A 22266-nucleotide genomic window follows, 5' to 3' on the forward strand; every position below is an offset into this window, starting at 1 on the left:
ACATTTTGTTAAAGATGATCACTTAAGATGGTGTCAAAAGCATTATAAAGTTGGTTATTAAAACCAATAAATCATACCATTAAATCATTATTAAGAAACATGAAAAATCTTTCACATGAAAGATTGGCTGCCACTATACCCTCGCTCCCTATTTAGTGAATGAGTGTTACATCCAACAATGTAACACCAATGACAAAAGTAAAAAAAACAAAACACAGTTAAAATGTAAATGAATATCTTTTTCAATGGTGTAAAATCACTGTATGCGGTCAGTCTGTTAGCACTGCAGACACTGGAACAATGGCATGTCTGATTCACATTTGAGCAGCCTCTTCTTCCCCTGAACTTTGAGATTTAGAAGTTCATTTCCACAACTTTTTGTCATCAAACCACTTGATATTATTTGAAATCTTTTTCATGACTGGAAAGTATTTTGATAATGACCCAAAAATGGCTTCAAAGTTTTGGATTTCCAGCCAAATGTGGATTTTCCCACTCTGCTTTCTCTTTGGTCAAGCTCAATTTGGACAAAAATGTGTAGTTAATGCGTTTTGACTTTGTTGGTTAGTTTAAACATATTTGATCCTATCTTCAAATCCACAGTGTGTTGGGTGTGTGATACCCTTGTCCTCTCCTGTCTCTCTTCTCTACAGAGTTTCCACATGGTGCACTTTGAAGATCTTGAGGCCAATGAGCTCACTTGTCACAGTCCAAGTGTCTCATCGGCCTCTAGCTTTGACTTCAACCCCCTTGATTTTGCCCCCCAACACTTCCCTCCCCTAAATGTTACTCCCCTTGCCATCCCCAATTCACCGGATTGCAGTTCTGACAGTTTCTGCTTGAGCTCCTCGCGGCTGCTGTGCATGGAAGAGGATGATGAAGATGTTGACACAGATATCAGCGTCAGCATCTTGTCCAGCGCAGACCCCGAGAGCACTCACTCAGGGTTGAGCGACGCTGATTTGGCATCTGGTGTGACATCTGCTCCTGCCAAAAACCCTAGAGGTGAGTGACAGTTGAGCATTTGACATGCAACAGTACACTGAGACGCTGATTCAGTTGTACTATTGTTGTGATTCTTCCTCAGCAATTAATAAGAAAGTGATGTGCGCTTTTTTCCGGAAAGTGTGGCAGTCTGTCAAACACACCTTCCTCTGCAGCCAGGGAATGAGAGTGGAACATCTAGATGAGGATGCACCAAAACCTGCTCCTGAAACTAGAGAGTAAGTCATATATTTCATTTTCTTCATTTTTCATGGTGCATTTAACACCAAACACTGGAACAGCAGCGCAGTAGAAAGGAAATCATTTGAAGACCAAACATTTGTGACGAGAGAGCAAAATATTGTTCTTTATTTAGAGAATTGAATTTACATATTATGATGAAGTATACAGAACCTGAAAATGATGCAATAGAATATATAAAGTGCTGATGATTTCAGAATTAACTCTTTAAAGGGACTATCTCTCTGACAAAGTCATTCATTTTTAATGAGAGATGAGGTGACGTGAGTTACATGTTATCATAGTTTTTAATTTAGTTTTTATTTCTCTGTTATTTGAAATTTGTCTTTAGTTTTTTTCATTCGTTTTCACTTGTTGACTATATTAATTTATTCACAGTAGCGCCATATCTGATTTTGTTACGTGAAACGAGGCTGTGAGGGATAGACTTCAATGGCATGTACTATATAAAGCTGTATAAAGCTCCTACATCACATCTTATTTTCAACAACTCATGTTTTCTGGGGGTTTTTGTCTACTGAAATGTCTTGGGTGTTTTTTTTCAATGTTTAGTCAACGAACCAAAAAACACTTTATGCAACTGTACAACCTGTTGAAGAGACTATACAGAAAATCGTGATCTCTCACAGCCTCGTTGTCATTCTCATCACAAATTTAATATGTTGCTACTGCGAAAAAGGTCTATTCGTTTCAGTTTAATTTGAGTTTTTATTAGTGTAAGCTTATTTAGTTTATTTATTAACTGATATAATTGAAATATTTTTAACAGTGTTAAATTTCTCTGGGACCACCATTGTTATCGCTGTCTAATGGCAATTTCATGTTTAATGAAGATGGGTTGTAAAGATTTCCAATATTGTTTAACTACTGCTTATCAAAAACTATATCTGAAATTAATCCCGATATATTTGAAAATGCCATTTTTGTTTCCGAAATGCTCTCGGTCCACACTGCCATTTTAAGAGTTTTCCAAAAGTTGCCTGTCCACACCCAAACGCTTGAAAATACTTAAAATCGCCTTTCTGCACATGCAAAAATATTGCCATTCCATGTATGGTCTGAAATGCAATTGATCTCATGTTCCGTCACTGAGCACTTGTCCCTGTAATAAGTGCACTGTAAGTCGCTTTGGAAAAAAGCGTCTGCCAAATGCGTAAATGTAAATGTAAATGTAACCCCAATTCTGAGTAAACTTCTGTTACGAGGGGTGCGGAAGCAGGACAAGACGGACAAGAGGTGCGGATCCAAACGCGGTTTTTATTGACTTTAACACATAAGAAATAAAAGGTAAACACAAATGAAAGTCCACGATGGGAAAACTGGAAACTTAAAACACAATGAAACAGATTAAACACGATGAAACAAAACACAAAGAAAACTAAGAACTCGGGTAGGGAACACAGACCAGGCTTGGCAACATACAAGAAACAAACAACAATGACTAAACAAAGAACCAGGTTTTAAATACACAAAGGAACAAACGAGGGAATGAGGGACACCTGGGGCAACAATTAGGGGAAAACCAATCATAAAAAGAAACTACAAAGGACTACAAAAACCAACAGGAAACAGGAACTAAACTAAACTTCAACATAAAAGCACAGAAACAAAAGACAACAGTGAACATGACAGCATAAAAGAAACTACAAAGGACTACAAAAACCAAAACAGGAACTAAACTTCAAAATAACAGTACAAAAAACAACAGGGAACATAACATAACCCCCCCTCAAAAGGACCGGATTCCAGACGGTCCTAAAGAAAACGACAAGAACAACAAACACAAATAAATGTCCAAGGGGTGAGGGACTGGAACAGGGGGAAAACAGACAGACCAAAGGAGGCACAAGGGGCAATTAGGCAGTCGATGGGGGCACGAGGGGCAATTAGGCAGTCCACGGGGGCACGAGGGGCAATTAGGCAGTCCACGGGGGCACGAGGGGCAATTAGGCAGACCAGGGAGGCCAAGAGGGCAGACAGGCAGTCCACGAAGGCGCAAGGGGCCGACAGGTAGACCAGGGAGGCCGAGAGGGCAGGCAGGCAGTCTATGGGGGTGTGAGACGGGGCCAGGGTCAGGTGGCCTGGGGAGCCTCCACCGGGTAGGAACAGGTTTAGGAGGCCAGGGAGGTGGCCACAAGACAAGGACCGGTTCAGGAGGTCTGGGAGGTGGCCACAGGACAGGGACAGGTTTAGGTGGCCTAGGAGGTGGCCGTAGGGCAAGGGCTGGTTCAGGGGGCCTGGGAGGAAGATTGGACACTAGGGGAGCTGGCGGAGCCAAGGAGGACTTCTGAGGCGGAGCAGTCGAAGACTTGGGTGGCGGCGCCGAAGGGGGCGTAGGCAAGGCCGCAGGAGACCCTGGGGGCGGAGCAGAGGCAGGCAGAGCCGTGGGAGACACTGTGGGCAGAGCCGTAAGAGGCTCTGGAATCTCTGGAAGAAGTGCCGTAGGAAGCTCTGGAGACTTGGGGGGCAGAGCCCTAGTAGGCTCGAAAGGCTTGAGGGGCGGAGCCCTGGAAGGCTCGAGAGGCCTGAGAGGCGGAGCCCTGGGAGGCTTGAGAGGCTTGAGGGGCGGAGCCCTGGGAGGCTCGAGAGGCTTGAGGGGCGGAGCCCTGGGAGGCTCGAGAGGCGGAGCCCTGGGAGGCTCGAGGGGCGGAGCTCTGGAAAGCTCGGAAGGTGGAGCTCTGGAAAGCTCGGAAGGCGGAGCTCTGGAAAGCTCGGAAGGCGGAGCTCTGGAAAGCTCGGGAGGCTCGGGAGGCGGAGCTCCAGGAAGCTCGGAAGGCGGAGCTCTGGAAAGCTCGGGAGGCTCGGAAGGCGGAGCTCTGGAAAGCTCGGGAGGCTCGGAAGGCGGAGCTCTGGAAAGCTCGGGAGGCTCGGAAGGCGGAGCTCTGGAAAGCTCGGGAGGAGCAGCCCTGGAAGGCTCGAGAGGTGCTGGCTCTAGGATGGGCACGACCACTGGCGCTGGCTCTTGGACGGACCTGGCTACAGGCGCTGGCTCAGGGACCGTCGAGGCTACAGGCGCTGGCTCAGGGACCGTCGAGGCTACAGGCGCTGGCTCAGGGACCGTCGAGGCTACAGGCGCTGGCTCAGGGACCGTCGAGGCTACAGGCGCTGGCTCAGGGACGTCTGAGGCTACAGGCGCTGGCTCACGGACGTCTGAGGCTACAGGCGCTGGCTCACTGACGTCTGAGGCTACAGGCGCTGGCTCACTGACGTCTGAGGCTACAGGCGCTGGCTCACTGACGTCTGAGGCTACAGGCGCTGGCTCACTGACGTCTGAGGCTACAGGCGCTGGCTCACTGACGTCTGAGGCTACAGGCGCTGGCTCACTGACGTCTGAGGCTACAGGCGCTGGCTCGGGGACAGTCGAGGGCTCAGGCTCGCTCACAGTGACATGCGAGGGCTCTAGCTCGCTCACCGCGGCTGACGAGGACTCAGGCTCGCTCACCGTGACAGGCGTGGCCTCAGGCTCGCTCACCGTGACAGGCGTGGCCTCAGGCTCGCTCACCGTGACAGGCGTGGCCTCAGGCTCGCTCACCGTGACAGGCGTGGCCTCAGGCTCGCTCACCGTGACAGGCGTGGCCTCAGGCTCGCTCACCGTGACAGGCGTGGCCTCAGGCTCGCTCACCGTGACAGGCGTGGCCTCAGGCTCGCTCACCGTGACAGGCGTGGCCTCAGGCTCGCTCACCGTGACAGGCGTGGCCTCAGGCTCGCTCACCGTGACAGGCGTGGCCTCAGGCTCGCTCACCGTGACAGGCGTGGGCTCAGGCTCGCTCACCGTGACAGGCGTGGGCTCAGGCTCGTTGACCGGGGAAGGCGTGCGCCGGAAGGCGGAAGCCCGTCTTCTCTCCCTCCTCCGGGCTGACAAAGTGGGCCGCGCTGGCTCGTGGAAGATGACTGGCTTGAGGGTCGGTTCGCTGACAGGTGGGGCCAGTGTCACTGGGGCCGCCGGAGGTGGTCGAAGGGACTCCACTGTGGATGGCGAGGTAGAGTCCTTCTCAGCAACGCCCACGGTTAACGGTGAGCCGCAGACCCGCAAAGTCATCTCCACGAAGCTGCAGAGAGACCATTCGTGCATGGCCGGTGGCAACCGTTCCCTCAACGAGGCTTTCAGGTTGCCCCTGAAGTAGACCACCAGGGCAGAATCCGGGAAGTCAGAGACGCTAGCCAGCCTGAGAAAGTCGCCAATGTGGCACACCGCCGGTCGGTCCCCTTGTTTCAAGCACAGCAGCCGGTAATTGGCCTGTTGGACCGCTGGATCCATTTTGGGTCGATTGTTCTGTTATGAGGGGTGCGGAAGCAGGACAAGACGGACAAGAGGTGCGGATCCAAACGCGGTTTTTATTGACTTTAACACATAAGAAATAAAAGGTAAACACAAAGGAAAGTCCACGATGGGAAAACTGGAAACTTAAAACACAATGAAACAGATTAAACACGATGAAACAAAACACAAAGAAAACTAAGAACTCGGGTAGGGAACACGGACCAGGCTTGGCAACATACAAGAAACGAACGACAATGACTAAACAAAGAACCAGGGTTTAAATACACAAAGGAACAAACGAGGGAATGAGGGACACCTGGGGCAACAATCAGGGGAAAACCAATCATAAAAAGAAACTACAAAGGACTACAAAAACCAAACAGGAAACAGGAACTAAACTAAACTTCAACATAAAAGCACAGAAACAAAAGACAACAGTGAACATGACAACATAAAAGAAACTACAAAGGACTACAAAAACCAAAACAGGAACTAAACTAAACTTCAAAATAACAGTACAAAAAACAAAAGACAACAGGGAACATAACAACTTCCCATTGCCTTTGAAGGAATGCAATGTGAATGTTGTTCAAAGTAACATTTATCTTTAACAACGCTATCAACGTAGATATCAGACACAAAAGCACCGCTACAACTCAGGTCGCCATCTAGATTGTTTTAGTTGAATGATCACGTGACTGCACCACATGACAAGAAATATGCCATTGTTTTCAGATATATTCGTTTTCCCAGTCCACACTGCAACGCAAAGACAGCGTTTACAAATTTACCCACTTGGGAGAGCATTTATGAAAAGCTCAATTTTCGCTGACAAAAGCACCTTTGCAGAAAAGATGCATTTTCAAAGGAAAATGTATTAGTGTGGACTTGGCTTAACCTTTTTTAATTGTTCGTTTTTTATTTCTGTTAATGAAAATGTTTTCATTTTTGTTTTTTTATTATTTAGCTTTCATTAATGATAACAACACTGGAGCATATTTAAACTTCATACAAATGATCAGCAACAACCAATGAGAGTGTAATCAGTAGAGTTCACGTAACGGGCCTCCTTTTACAGTTGGATACTGTAGTTATGTAAGAACACCTACAACAGTCAAATTACTTATTTGGCAACCTCCAGTTATTTAACAGCTTTTAGTGTTAACACACCTTTTGAGAAAGCCATCAGGCAATAAAAAGCAAGGTTTGTAATCAAATGATAGTTGAAAAAGTCATTTTTGCCATTTCTTTGTGTGAAGGTTTACCAGTGACCTGCCTAAGGAAGTGACTTTAGAAGAAGTGAAATATTCAGTGGTGAGTTCATCAATACCCACTGTCAGATTTCATAACAAAACACTATCATATCACCCCATTACTATCAACTCAAAGAACTTAGATTATAATTGTAAACGAGTACTCAGTTACCTCAACTAATTCAGTTGCTGGAATAGAGTGCTGCACATGAGCTTCAGGGGTAGCTAGATTTACGAATCTGGATTGTCTGTCACAGCATTTAACTAATTATTGTTTATTTTCTGTATGTGCAGATGGCTCATGAATGGCCTCACACCAGGCTTATTTTTGTTAAGCCTGTTGAGCAGGCTGATGCCACTGATAGGATGTCCATATGCACAAGCCCTTTCTCAAGTGCCTGTAGTGACGATGAGGTCTACAGCAATCAATCACTCACTGATTCCAACACTGACAGCACACAGTCAGTCTACTGCAGCTCTCCATAGAGCATCAAGCAGGATCGGCCGTGACTGTGACTGGGTGCAGGATCGGCCGTGACTGTTACAGGGAATGGGGAAAGATTGGCCTTGACTCTGATGGGGCACAGAGTAGAATCGGCCATGTCCATGAGCCATTTCACAAGTGTCTGCAGTGCTAACAGATTGATTGCAACTGCTCACCATAGAGCATCACACAGCATCTGTGGCCCTGCGGCAGGGTGTGGGATCAGTCGAAACTGGTGGGGGCAGGATTGGCCATCAGTGATGCAGGGGGCAATAGCGGTCAAAACTGTGGTGGGGACAGGATCGCCATCACTGAGGCAGGGGCAGTATCAGTCAAAAATGTGGTGGGGACATGATCGGCCATCACTGATGCAGGGGGCAGTATCAGTCAAAAATTTGGTGGGGGCAGGATCAGCTTTAACTGAGGCAGGGGCAGTATCAGTCAAAACTGTGGTATGGGGCAGGATTGTCCATCACTGAGGCCGGGGGCAGTATTTGCCAAAACTTTTGCAGGGGCAGGATCAGCTGTAACTGAGGCAGGGTCAGTATCAGTCAAAACTGTGGCAGGGGCAGGATTGGCCGTCACTGAGGCAGGGGGCAGTATCGGTCAAACTGGGAGGGGGCAGGATTGGCCATCTCTGAGGCAGGGGGCAGGATTGGTCATGGCTCTGACAGGTGACTGGACAGAATCGGTCATTGCTGTGATGGAGCACAGAGCAAAATTGGCTATTGCTAAGACTGGACATAGAGTAGATTTGGCTACGGGTCGGATGGAGCACAGAACATAATCATCCATTGCTCTGATGGGGCACAGACAGAATCAGCTATGGCTCAAACTGTGCCTGGGACAAGAATTTCGTAGAACTTGGCTCTGACAGGGCAGGTGCAAGAACTGTCATAGCTCTGATGGGGCACAGACCAGAATCAACCAGGGCTCTGATGGGGCACACAGCATAACTGGCAGTGGCTCTGATGGCACATGGAGCAGATTCACACATGGGTCCGACTGGAAACAGGGCAAAAGTGTTCAAGGCTCACGGCGCAAGAATTGTCATGGTTCTACCTTGACAGAGCAGAATCTGCCATGGCTCTGATGGGGCATGGAGAAGCATCAGTCAAAAATGATTTTGTAAATAAAATATTACCAATATTCCTGGTCATTTTTTATTATTACCAATAAGTACTCTCAGCTCTATTTAACACATTGTCTAATGCAGAATACCACAGATTTTCCTGCTTAGCAGCTACTCCAGACACGTTCTTGTATTTAAAATCAGCTAGACTGAGTGCAACAGAATGCAGCGGCCTCAAAATTCAACCATTCAGTACCATGAGCCAGGGGCATTTCTAGCCCTCTCAGTACTGGAGCACAGGTTCCTCATCAAGTACCCTTAATGTCAAGTACGGATCCATTTGGTGGCTTTACTTCAATGGAATGTATGTAATCATCCAGTGCTCTTTGTGCTCTCAATGTGAAACAGCTCTCAAACTGCTCCAAATAATTCAGTTCGAGTGATCTCTCTGAATGATTTGGATTGAACTGTGCACCAATTCAGATAGATTAGCTAACCTGTTTAACCAATTCAGTAAAAAGAGCCAACTCAAAAGTGTGATTCATTCGCAAATCATATTTTAACAGCTGACAGAATGACACGTGACGACATGATTGCTGAAATATTGTCAGGGAAAATGTCTCTCAGGTTCAAATAACAACACACAAAAACGGCTTTTTTCTTTTCTCTAAAAGTATGATGATTTTGCATTTGTCTTGCAATAGGATGGAAGACCATCTTGGTCTGGTTTAAGTAGGGTTTGTATTACACGCTATAATGGCAAAGAGCAGTTTCAACTCTTTCCTAGTGAAATAGTTTGAAGATCACGAGGAAGGAGCTGCCGTGGGCTCTGATGGATAAATCTTGATTTGTGCTAGTGTTTGTTAACTTCACCTTTGGACAATTTTTCCACCAGTTGCTTTCTCAATGGTTTTTGAGCACAAAAACACTAAAACAGCCCATTCCATCCAACAGAGAGTTCAGATCAACTTACTGTACAAGAGGGTCCTGAAACTGATCTGAACAAACATCAACAGTAAGTCTGTGCTCAAAGATCAAGTTTAAATCCAGTTTGTGTTGTTTTGATGTCAGTCATCTTGAATGAACTGCTGAGATCAGATCAAGGAAATGTCAATCAATGTTGATCAATGTTTTTGTGTCTTCAGTTCCTGATGGGTTTCAGTGGGAAATACCAGCTGGAGTCTCACGAGAACTTTGAAACTTTTATGAAGGCGATTGGTAAGTAACAAACAAACCTTACATGAGAATATCTGAACATTTAACTGTGTGCGTAAGCAAATAATCTATTGCAGTTTTCCAAACATGAGTCAAACAGTTGACATCTGTTTCATTTACTGGCTTGTTTGTGTCAGGCCTTCCAGATGATGAGATTGAGAAAGGCAAAGAAATCAAGAGCATCTCCGACATACAGCAGAAAGGAAATGACTTTAATGTCACCGTGACGGCGGGAACTAAAGTGATCATGTACTCGTTTACTGTGGGTGAAGAGTGTGAACTGGAGACTTTCACTGGAGAAAAAGCCAAAGTGAGTAACATCAATCTACTGGGACATGTTATCAGTCATTTCAGTATGTGATATGCAGTATTGTTTGAAATATCACTGATAGTAGACACTTTATTCACATTTTGAAAGATTAACTACATATGTAGCATATTTTGCAAAAAGAAATTGAAGCCTTTTCAGGTCCATTAAGTTTTTTGCCATTGTGACATTATTTTAATGACAATGACAAGTATTTTATACAAAATACTGTTATACAATTCATTCGTTTATCAGCATAAATTAATGGCAGCACAACAAATACTACAATAACATATAAATACATCACAATTTAAATAATAAATTATTATTATTATTATTATTTTGCCCTACAGTAATGTATTATTTATTAATTTAAAAATACACATATTTTTATGCATTACAATAGACTACTGAGAATTGAGAAAAAAGGCTTTAACACTTAAATGACCCAGGACTTTAATATAACTCAGCCTTTCTCTTATGAATAGTGTAACAATAAAAACACCTACAACACCAAAGTCCAACTCTTGAACCTGCATCATATATGCCATCCTGTGCGGTGCCCATCGTCAATGCCAGTCAAACCTGTTGAAGGAATAAGTCTGATGAATAAATGAATATCTCAGTGCACACTTGTTTTGAGTTGATCCACGATGTGTGCAGACGCTACGACTTCAAAAGCACTGGTTGATACAACTTGAATGGAATCGTATTTACTGCCACCAAAATGTCATAAAAAATATTGTTTATTATAAAAAAAATGTAGAATATTTTTAGAAACTAAGACATTCTCTCTGTGTGCTCAATCGATGTAGAACATTCTCTCATCCCATTCTCCCAGTTACACGGAGCAACCGCATGACGATGTCTGTATCTGAAAGGTGATTGGCTCTTTTACCTGCAAGGCGGGACTTCCTTTCTACCTCCATTGACTCTTGGGCACTAGAGCTTCTTGGTTGGGCGTTCCAATTTCTCCCATTCTTTTAAATAGAAGTGACTCGTCTCTGCTAAATAGTCTCTGGCCTCAAACTCTATAGAACTACAATGCCCATCATGCACTACGTCTCCTCCCTGAAGTTTGCACACTTTTACTCCTGATTTCTCGCAATACAGGGACAGTAGGAGTGTATAAAAGCTTTGATTTAAAAATTAACTCCATATTATGGTCAAAAATATAAAATATTGATTACTTAACACACATTACTTTTATCGCATTACCCCCAACACTGGGTATGTGTAACTCAATGTGTGTTTCACAGCCAGTTGTGTCTCGTAAAATATCCGCCTGGAAGTAATTAATCCTGTTCTATATTTGATCTATGAAAACTAAAAATACCTAAATATATTAGAATATATTATAATTGGACACTATCTGGGCATTTTGCAGACATATGTTTGTCGAAAAACACCCATGAATTTAAGGGTTAAATATGTTTTTAATTATCATAAAATAATGTGACAATGCAAAAGATCTTAATGGTCCTCTTTATCTTTCATGTTTGGTGAAATACCTGAACACATTCTTGACAGGATTCAGGAGATTCACCAGATATTAAAGATTTGGTTGATTTGGCTTGTTGTAGTTCATCTCTATTAACAGAATTGTCTGTGTTTGTGTCAGACTGTAGTTCACATGGATGGGAATAAACTGACAGTGTTTCTGAAGGGGATTGAGTCTGTCACTGAGCTGCATGGAGACACCATCAGTAATGTGAGTGAACACTGAACATCACCAGTTCAGTTAATGCCCATATGACTCGTACGGGTGAGTACATGATGACAGAATAACTGAATTATTCCTGACATTTGAGTTGTGCATTGTTTCAGACGATGACCTTTAATGGGATCGTGTACAAGAGGATCAGCAAGCGCATCTCCTGATCTCAACTGAGTTAAAATAAGACACTGTGATCGATTGGAAATGCCTTTGTTACATGTATTCATATCAGGCAGATTCAGGCACTTTGTTTCATGTTTGAGGTTAATAAAGATACTGTATGACGTCTCTACATGTGAAATGTGAAGGTCTAAAAGGCGGCTTTGATTTGCACGTGTTCACCAGTTCTTTGGTGATGAGGTGACGTGGTCCATGTGTGATTATCAGGATGCCATAAGCTCTACAGATCAGATCATGAGCAGCCTCGATTAAACCCTCATGCCAGTGTGTGACGCCCGCTCTCATGATGGGCATAACCAGTTGGGCGTTATTGGTGTGATACAGCTTCCTAAGATAAGGAACAGGGAAAATTAAGAGTAATTTTTTGAAAAAGTTTGGAGCAAGTGCTAGATTGAAAACAATAACATTGTAGAATTGATGGGAAAAAACAAGATAGATATGAGATGAACTACTTAACTGTTACCCACAATAAACACACATTTTCTTTTGTATAATGGTGGAAACTTTCCACTGCAATATGAGTTTTTTTTTATACAGACAAGGTACCAAGGTTTTCCCACACACACACACTCACATACTGACATGTATCCCTCCACCATTCTGTGTTCATATCCCGCAGCTTCCTGGAACTGCTGCTGGAAGAACAGGACTTCACTGGCAGTGCTCAGGATGTGCAGCAGATGCAGGTTTGTGTCTCCAAAAATTCTTGACATATTTTAATCACCTACAGCACACCATCACTCATTAATGATGCGTACAGTTATGGCTTCTAAACTTCGTCTAATGTTGAACATATGGTATATTTTATAAAAGAATGAATTCATATTATGTGAAAACAATTATATGATGTTATTATACGGTAAGAGAAGGCAGAGGTGTGTCTGGGTCACCATTAAGACTAGGTGTAGAAACAGCACATTCTATGGAAAGTAGATATGTATATTCTATGGAGGAAGGATATCCTTTTTTTTAAATAGGTAAGCGAAGGACTTTCCACCAATAGTTACAAAGTAGAAGGCCTGAAAGATAATTGTGGCGAGTGGAAAAATGCTGAGTGTGGGCCCATTGGTCAGAGATTGTGAAAAAGAGATAACTAAAAAGGTATATAACTGAGAACTTAGAATTGTGTAGTCAGAACAGCTGACCTTCTCAAGTTTGTTGGTGACACAATAAACTTCAACTTTGGCATCTGGAACACTGGACTCTGAGAGTTTCTTGCATCTTAGAGAGATTCTTCAAAGATTTTCCACGACAAACACTGTGAAATCCCATTTGGAGTGGCATTTATTTCATGACTGTAAATACTGAGTCAATTCATTTCTATTTGTAAAGTGCTTTTTACCATACATATTATTTAAAACAAAGCTTTACAGAAAATTAGGGTGTAATGCATGGGTGTCAAGTTTGTTTTAAAAAGTGGTGGGGACATTTGGGAGATTGTCAAAGTGTTGAATCTCATGAATTAGGTTATGTGAATATAATGTCAAATCATCTTTTTATTTTTATGACCAATTCAAGCACTCACTAATGTTTCATCAAATGAATTAGAAAACCTGATCTGTACATGTTACACTGTTAATACTGGGTTTGTTAGTCAGTGTATAAATACATAGGTCAGTACACTTTAGCCAGAATAGCTGACTGGTCTTACGGTAAAGTTTTCATCACCACTAGTGTAAGGAGTTCTGGGCCTAGTACAACTTTTTAATTCAATAAAGAATATTGCATCTGTACACAAGAACACGGATGTATTTCATGAGCAGGGACACATCTGTTTTACTGGAATGGAGTGTGAGCTGCTTAACAGTGGAGCAAGTAGAGCACGTGTCGTGTTGCACGAGAGAACATCGCTGCCCGCTGTCACGCAACAAGCATTCATAATCAACTCCAGCACTGGATCGCACTTATCATGGCACACACAAACAAAATGAAAACTCCTGCTCAAGAACTGGAGATGTTGCTGCAGCATTAGATACTGTACCTGACAAAAGCTATTAAAAAATGGTATGGACATGTCTCACCTGTCCCACCCGTAAATGAAGCCTATGCTGTAATGTCTTAATGGTCTTAAAGTCTTCATTGAGCAGTTTCATTGAAAATCATGCCTTAAAATCACTGAGGCTAACATCCTTATGCTAGTGTACTCCTAAAAATGGACAAAACCAACTTTTAGAAGACACATAAAATTCAAATGTACAGTCTTTCCCTTCTGGGAAATACAATAAATATTTGTCTGCACTGACTTTATTTTTCCATCAAAAGGTGATCATTTTATAGCTGTATGTAATTAAATACACCTCTATCATCCATGTTTTCCATTCCTGAGTTCAAATTCATTTAATCATTTTTCTGGGGCTTCAAGTCAAACATGTCATGTGGTGTAACTGTCTGCAGACTGTAAATAAGAGTCTCATTAAAAGCTGAATATATTTATATATTGTGTTCTTTGTGTGGATTATACTTTTTAATTTAAATATCAGATATTTGAACATTTTTATGAAAAGCCACATTTTGTTCAGGTCATTTGGTGTATCCCTGGGAAAACCTGATCTTTGTGACTCAAAAAGTCATGATATACATATTTTTTACCTTGAAGAATATTTTTGAAAACTTTTATGAAATGAAGCACTATAATACTTTATACTTGAAAGTAAAAATGTTTACACAAGTCTTTAAATAATTTTTTCTTTGTATAAAAATGTATGAATCCAACACGACTTCTTATTTCTTCATCTGATTCGTCATTGATTCATATACAGAATTTCTCAGAATAATCTCATCGTTCCTTCCATTAAACACATAAAACCTTCCATCTCACCTCGTGAAAGTTTGTTCAGTTCGAGCCAGTTCAATCTTATTCAAAGCCTGAACACTGAAACCTGACACCAGCACATCAGCAGACACACCAAACATAATGAATAACCACATACTGTAAGCAATCGTTCTTTTCATTACAGTAAGCACTGACTGAGAGGAGGTGAAGTTCTCAAAGACTGTCTGGACATCATTACTGATATTAGGCTACTCCAGAATCATCTGAGTAACACCAGAGGTTAGTTCTCATTCCCTGCCACACGGGGACAGCATTTATTCAAAATATGTTTTAAATACTGTGTCACTTATTTCACTACAAGTAAAATATACATTTATAATTACCTTTTTTTGCATCTAATTCCAATTCTGCTAGCTAAACATTGACAGATTTCCTGCTGCAACTTTAACCCTTAAATCAAGGCCGTATTTACCACCGGGCCGATTGGGCCGGTGCCCGGGGGCCTCCGACCTGTAGGGGGCCTCCAAGACCCCACTAACTGTGTGGCCTCATCCTTTTTTTTATTATTATTTATTTAAAATTAAGTTAAAATAAAATTAAATAATGAGTGTGTGTTTGTGTGTATGTGCGTTAACAATCATTTATTTGGACACAAAAAAGTATCATGATCAGTTTTTTGGCTGTGTTGGCTGTGTCTGATGATGACAATGAGTCAGGTTACCGCGGAAAGTGTTGATAGCGGCAAGACCGGCGTAGAAGACAGTGTGAAAAAAAGAGAATTGAGGACATCGAAAAAACAAACAACATGGATAAAAAACGGTGGAGCAGTGGAGCCACAAAATGGAAAGCTAAAAGGGAGAAGGATAGCAGAGAGGATTTAATTAGGAGAAATATTCCAACCATAAAGAGCCTTTATTTAGCGCGTGCCTCGCGGTGATGCTAGCGAAGTTTAGCACAACATCCAGCCTTGCTATTTCAGATGAACCTGAGCATCAGCACCATCACGACAAGACAAAGAACCACAGCCCGGCTGGAAAGACAGACACCTGCTGAAGGCGGCAGAGACCCGGCGGTGACGGGTAGGTAAACGTACATTACCAGTTGGACAGCCTCAAAATGTAGTTCTATCTATTACTTTTTCCCCTTATTAAAACCCTGATTATTATAGATGCCCGGATTGGCGCTGAAGCCTTCCGAATCTCTGTGCACCAACCCAACTAAATCAATATTTTTTCTGAGTTCCTAGAGTCCTGCACCCGCATTTCAACCACCCCTCTGTCCCCGTATGATAAGTTGCTTTTTAAATCATGTAACGTTGTTGTATTAATGTTGACTGTTAATTTTTATGACCAGGTATGCGGTCTAGGCTTATCAATGCATAATATGTGGGAGTCATTCTCTAGTTCAGGGTACTTTCACATAATATTTCACATAATATTTCACATAATGTTTTAAAAGTAGCCAATATCTTTCGTCTTATTCTGTCAGTTCACTGCAGAGAAGTATCGCTTTGTTGTTTTTAATATTTTTAGAACCTTCTGCTGATTAATCCTCTGGGGTCAACGGACGCGCCGGCATTACGTCGTCATTACAGCGGAAACAACATAAAATTCTCCGTCATTTTGGGGCATACAGATAAGTGTAAGACATCATTAGAGACTATAATGGGTCTACTTTTATTTGTGTACACTCACAATAACAACAAAACCTTGTGCTTTTGTAAAATAAAGAAAACAAAAAGGGTGAGCTATCAGACGTCTCTGTGTAACGAGCATATTTCTGAAAATTTCTGGGAGGGGGGGCCCCATGATTTTGTGCCCAGAGGCCTCTGCTTTCTAAATCCGTGCCTGCCTTAAATGCACGGGTGTTTCGACAAACATTACACACCTCGTATCTTTAGTGACTCAGCACTTACATCAATCACAAATGGATCTGCAAAATGCCCAGATAGTGTCACATTTTCAAAGCATTTTCAAGACTAGAATACAATAGAATATATTGTTATATTTTCTTGTTTTATTTTTCATATATCTAAGAGATGATGCCACAGATAATGCACAGGATTCATTAATTCCAAGTTGAAATTTCATGAGACGCAAATGGCTGTCAAACACATATTCAGCCACACAAACTACACATCAGCTACACATTACATAATTTCAGTAGTACACCTAAATGACTAGTCATATCGGTAACACATTATTTTTATGGCCCCAAATAGATATTTAACTGACTATAAGTGACTTATCAACTGGCTTGTTATAGCTAGTAAACAGTGTTTCAACAATCATTCAGTAAACTTTCAGTAGCCTGTATATAGATCTCTATTAATGACCAAATATATTATTGTTGAGAACATCAGTTCATTAAAAGGTCATGAAAAAGATCTGTATACAGGCTACTGATAGTCTACTGAATGTTTGTTGAAACACTGTTCACTAGCTATAACAAGCCAGTCACATATAGTCAGTTAAATATCTACTTGGGGCCATCAAAATAGTGTTACCATCAAACTGTCCATGTGTTAAACTTGCTATAGTTTACTTCCACTCTGTTTCTTCATCAAATAGCAATGTCAAATGTAAATCAAGTCAATCACTGAAACAACAGCGCCACCTTGAGTAAGCAATATCATGTGTATTATGTACTGTATGTGTACATGCATAAGGGATTCTGATAATTCATCACTGTCACACAGAAAATGTATGTGAGATGGTAGTCTTTGTATGAATGACCAAAGTTCAGCCGTGCAATTCTATGTGAGGCTCCATTTGGCTCACTCTCAATCTGACATGTAATCAGGTACCAATCAACTTGCATCTCTTTCTTTGTCTAACATTTAAATGGCTCAGTTTAGCAGATTAGCTGGTTTGACTGCAGCACACTGCGAGACTTTTTCTCTGAAAATGCTATTTGCTCAGGTGGTTGCTGGGATTTTACTTCTATGAGCTTAGATGGTAAGGTCTGCTTTTGGCCATGACACATAGAAGCGTGTCTTTAACATGGTAAATCTTAGCCAAATCTGGCTGGCAAACATCACTGTTTTTAGGCCATTAGATGAAATTAATCCACACATAGCTAGTCCAAACTCTGGGCTTTCCTGGCTAGTGTATGAGTTTTGTCAATTCGGAGGGTGTGCGATCGGCCCGAGGTTATCTAGAGTCGCCAAAGCAGCCGGGGTGGACGCGAGGCCCGTTCCGGATGGATTTTTGGGTCTGATAAATTCACGCATCCCCTCCGCGCTCTGCATGTATTAGCTCTGGAATTGCCACAGTTATCCAAATAGATGGGGAGCGATCAAAGGAACCGTAACTGATTTAATGAGCCATTCACAGTTTCACTGTACAGTCCGTGTGCACATAGACCTGCATGTCTTAATCTTTGAGACAAGCACATGTTACTGGCAGGATCAACCAGGTAGCCGACGTGACCGGCGAGCACGCGCTGGGGTCGTACACACGGGTCTCACGCTACATTTCTCCACTGTTCCAGTCCAGCAGATCAAGAACACATTACAAACTATTCCGAAAACAAACTCATAATGGACTTGTGTTAGTTCAAATTAAACAAACTACAGCGTGTTTTGGCTGTCACATGCAACACCATTGTAAACTGAATCATACAAAGATCTGAAGACATGAAAGCCTAAAGCGAAATTGACAAATTAATTTAACCACTATAACGGGACATGTGACAAAGAAATCCCAAGTACACATGAGAAACATCAGATTTTATAAGAATGAGTTGTTGTCTTACATTTTCCTCATAATGGTTTTATTTATATTGTCTCTAATGTATCTTTCTGCTCTTCAATTTAAAACACAGAGAAGATCAGTGTCAGTTCTCTCGTCTATTTCTCTCACAAAGCTATCTGTAAAGGGATTAATGGAAAGGAGGTGGCGAGAACTGGCTTGAGAATATAAATAATATTTAATTAAGAACTTAAACCAAAAGACAAACACAGAAAGGTGTCGGACAGCTGTCTGTAAATCTCTCTCTCTCTGTCACACTGCAGTCTCCAGTCGGCCTTTATCCCTCTCTGAGGCTTAATTAGTCTGATTATGGGCCGGGTGTTCGGAATCACGACCCGGTCCCGCCATCCACCCTGTCAGACTATTGTATGACATCAGAACACTTGGAAAACAGCGTGCAAGTCAAATTAACTACTTCTATTGACTTTTTGGAGTTTAACAGATGTTAAGATTGTCAAGATGTTATGATTAAAATTAACAACACGCTAGACAGTAGCAGGTCTATTAGGCTGCGTTTACACTTCAAGACTGATATTTTGATTCAAATCTGCATTTTTGCCCCACTATTTACCTTCACTATAGACATAAATGACTGTTTACATTAATACGTCTCCAAGAAAAGAAATAAATAAATAATAAGTTGAATGTGTTGTGAATCTTTAGTTTTGCATGAATTTTCTGTAATTAATGCATTGCTCTGACTTTCTTTTTTTCAGGCTTACACTTTTGGCACTGTTAGCACCTAAACACGGCCAAAAACACTGTAAACCTGCAATCAGCGATATAAAAGCAAAGAACTGCACTAATATAATGATAATCATTAATGCAATTAAATAATAATAATAATGTATTAACATAACATCTGAGATGTTATATTGTGCAGCACTTCATTTGATAAAAATAATGCAATGTTATGTTGGAAAATTTAATTAATATATTTCTATTTTGTATTAAATGATATTGATTAGACACCATTTTAATTATGAATTTAATTACACTGCCAAATACGGAATTTTAATGATCATATGAAGGTAGCAAATGAAACCACCTCCCAAATATATGTGACACATAGTCCTCTCTGATGGGCTTGCTCTTTTTAGGCCAGTAAGAAGTTCTGCACATCCACTTTGAGTTCTTTCAGGTCTTCGGGGGACATCTTGGACAGATGGTCCTTCAGCAGGTCCAGTGTGGTGAGTTGAGCTTCCGACACCACACCCGTGTCCTTCTGAATACCCCACATGATACGAGCGGCCAGAGCGAGCGTCAATCAATTTATAAAAACAGATTACATAAGCTTTACTCTGGTCACATGACTCTACTCACCGCACATTCTCATTGGGCACCTTCCCAATCTTTTTAATGGTGGAGCATTCCTGCTTGTGTTCCTCCCAGTCTGAGTGCTGGCACGTGCAGTGGTGAGGGTTCGCCTGCCGGTGGAAACAGCAGTGACACACCTGCAAAGAGAGACTGACACACCAAATTTTCTGCAAATTTGCCACAGATTATTTTCAAATGCAAATGAGCTTCAATGGAAAGTTGATCAGAAGGGTTGTCGCTTTAATGAGCATTAGAAATCTCATTATTTTATCGAAGAGAGCCGTTATAATTGTGTTCTGAAAGAATATGTGTCAGGAATTGAGTGGGGGACACAGGGCTGCAGAGAAACAAATAATAGTTTATGGAAAACACAAATGTAACCAGTGAATAGTTCCGGTTGCAGGTGACTGGAGACAATGTGGCAGAGGTGAGGATGAAGACAGCAGAAAATAGATGACAGCGATGACAGGTTAATTATTCCAAAGGTGAGTAAATCCAAAAAACTGTCCTCAGAGCGATAAACCAACCGATAGCAGCAAACTGGAACAAACTGGCAGAAGACAAACAAAGAGCAAAACAGAACAAGACCGACTGACTGGTAGGACCGAGACGCAACCAAAATGAACAATCTGGCACTACAGTAGACACTACAAACGAGAGGGTATAAAATAAAATAAAATAAAATAAAGACAGAATTAACAAGCTGCAGATGGCGATAATCAGCTTGTGAACAGTGCGAATGAACATTCCAATAGAAACATCAATTGTGGCGAAAAGGAAAACACACAAAATAAACAACCTCATGACAATATGATGAGAAGAGGCATTATGAAATGAAGCATTCAAGTTCCTGTCAGAGGTTCTCCGGCAGCGAATGAGAGGATACAGTTAAACAACTAGAAGCCACCCTAGTTTCCCAGAATTCCCATTTTTGTGATTCAGTGTCATGGAATAAGACTCAAAAGTTGTTAAAAATCAGAAAAGCATTTACATATTTTCAATACAGAGTACATGGCTCAGAATGTATGTGCACATTAAGTTATATGTTACTAAAGCCAGCTTGTTTCTGTGTAATGTCCTGTGAGCTTACAAAACTGGATCAAATGTATAATTGTTTAAGCATTTTGTTACGAGCAAAAAGATGTGAGAAACTTTGAAGCTATTAACTACATTAGTGAAATAAACTGACTGGATCAGACAGTTGTTGTGTTCTCTCCCCATTCGCCCCTCACTCCTCTGATGACCACGCCCACTTTCAGTGCATCTTTTGAAATTGTGGTGAGAGCTCAACTGTGCTGAAACAAGGGGTTGTGTGACCATTTAAAGCTGATTCATACTTACTGGGTGAACAGGCTTCTTTTTGTTTGGCTAAAAATTGTGATGAAATGCCACGATGCTTTTGATCTGCCAAGGTGTTTGTTGGCTTTAGAATAATCCAATCAGCACACATACAGTGCTGTGAAAAAGTATTTGTCCCATCCTGATTTCTTCTGTTTTTGTGTATATCTCATATTAAATTGTTTAAAAAAATAAAACAAAATCTAATATAAACAAAGGCTATCTGAGTAAACATTAAAAAAAAATGTTTTTTTTTAAGCAAAAATGTTATCCAATACCAACTGGGCCTGTGTGAAAACTATTTGCCCCCTTAGTTACTAAATCCCCAAATATACTGAACTGCATTCATAATGGGGTTCAGCTGGACTAGACACACCCAGGCCTGATTACTACCCTGTTCAATCAAATCAACACCTAAACCCAGTAGCACACGATGCCAAGGTTGAATGAAATTCCAGAAAAGATGAGGAAAAAGATGATTGAAATTCATCAGTCTGGGAAGGTTACAAAGCTATTTCAAAGGCTCTGGGACTCCAAAGAACCACAGTGAGAGTTATTATCTCTAAATGGAGAACATTTGGCACAGTAGTGAACCTTGCCACAAGTGGCTGACCTTCCAAAATTCCTCCTAGAGCACAGCAACAACTCATCCAGGAAGTCACAAAAAAGCCAAGGATAACATCCAAGGAACTGCAGGCCTCTCTCGCATCAATAAAGGTCACTGTTCATGACCACTATCAGAAAGACACTGGCCAAAAATGTCAGCCATGGAAGAGTGGCAAGGTGAACTGCTAACCCAGAAGAACATTAATGCTTGGTCTAAATTTTTCAAAAACACATTCTCCTCAAATCTTTTGGGAGAATGTTCTGTGGACTGATGAGTTGAAAGAGGGACTGTTTGGAAGGCAGGGGTCCTGTTACATCTGGCGTAAATCAAACACAGAATTCCACAAAAAGAACATCATACCTACGGTCAAGCATGGATGGTGTGGGGATGCTTTGCTGCTTCAGGACGACTTGCAATAATTGAAGGAAACATGAATTCTGCTCTCTACCAGAAGACAATGATATAAAGCATAGGAGTAAGTCCACCTCTGAATGCCTCAAAAGAATTAAAAGCTCTGGAGAGGCCTAGTCAAAGTCCTGACTGAGATGCTGTGGCTGCATAGGCGGAAACCCCCCCATCTGAGGGTTGTCCCCCCCTAAAATATCATTAAAATATGTGTATTGTAAATAATATAATGATATATTCTTAAAATAATTGTTTAAGAAATAAAATAATACAAATGCAAACGGGGCAAAAAAAAAAAAAAAAAAAACCCTTTGTGTCCCCTTCAAAAATTGCTCTTGAG

At 41.7% G+C, this 22266-nt stretch overlaps 1 protein-coding gene across 1 annotated transcript; it reads left to right on the forward strand.

Moving 5' to 3' along the window:
• Positions 1-9466: 9466 nt before the first annotated feature.
• On the forward strand, positions 9467-11718 carry fabp1a (fatty acid binding protein 1a, liver). The gene is made up of 4 exons (XM_052125760.1): positions 9467-9533; positions 9668-9840; positions 11459-11548; positions 11665-11718. Exons 1-4 carry the CDS (start codon positions 9467-9469, stop codon positions 11716-11718), a joined length of 384 nt encoding a protein of 127 aa, XP_051981720.1.
• Positions 11719-22266: the final 10548 nt, after the last annotated feature.

The sequence above is a fragment of the Xyrauchen texanus genome, chromosome 4, assembly GCF_025860055.1.
Source record: "Xyrauchen texanus isolate HMW12.3.18 chromosome 4, RBS_HiC_50CHRs, whole genome shotgun sequence".
Taxonomy (NCBI): domain Eukaryota; kingdom Metazoa; phylum Chordata; class Actinopteri; order Cypriniformes; family Catostomidae; genus Xyrauchen; species Xyrauchen texanus.

Excerpts from the sequence above, each read along its gene's own strand:
- fabp1a (XM_052125760.1), top strand. The coding sequence starts at position 9,467 with ATGGGTTTCAGTGGGAAATACCAGCTGGAGTCTCACGAGAACTTTGAA. Across the intron at positions 9,534-9,667 it reads AACTTTTATGAAGGCGATTG|GCCTTCCAGATGATGAGATT; the intron begins GTAAGTAACAAA and ends TGTTTGTGTCAG. Across the intron at positions 9,841-11,458 it reads TCACTGGAGAAAAAGCCAAA|ACTGTAGTTCACATGGATGG; the intron begins GTGAGTAACATC and ends TGTTTGTGTCAG.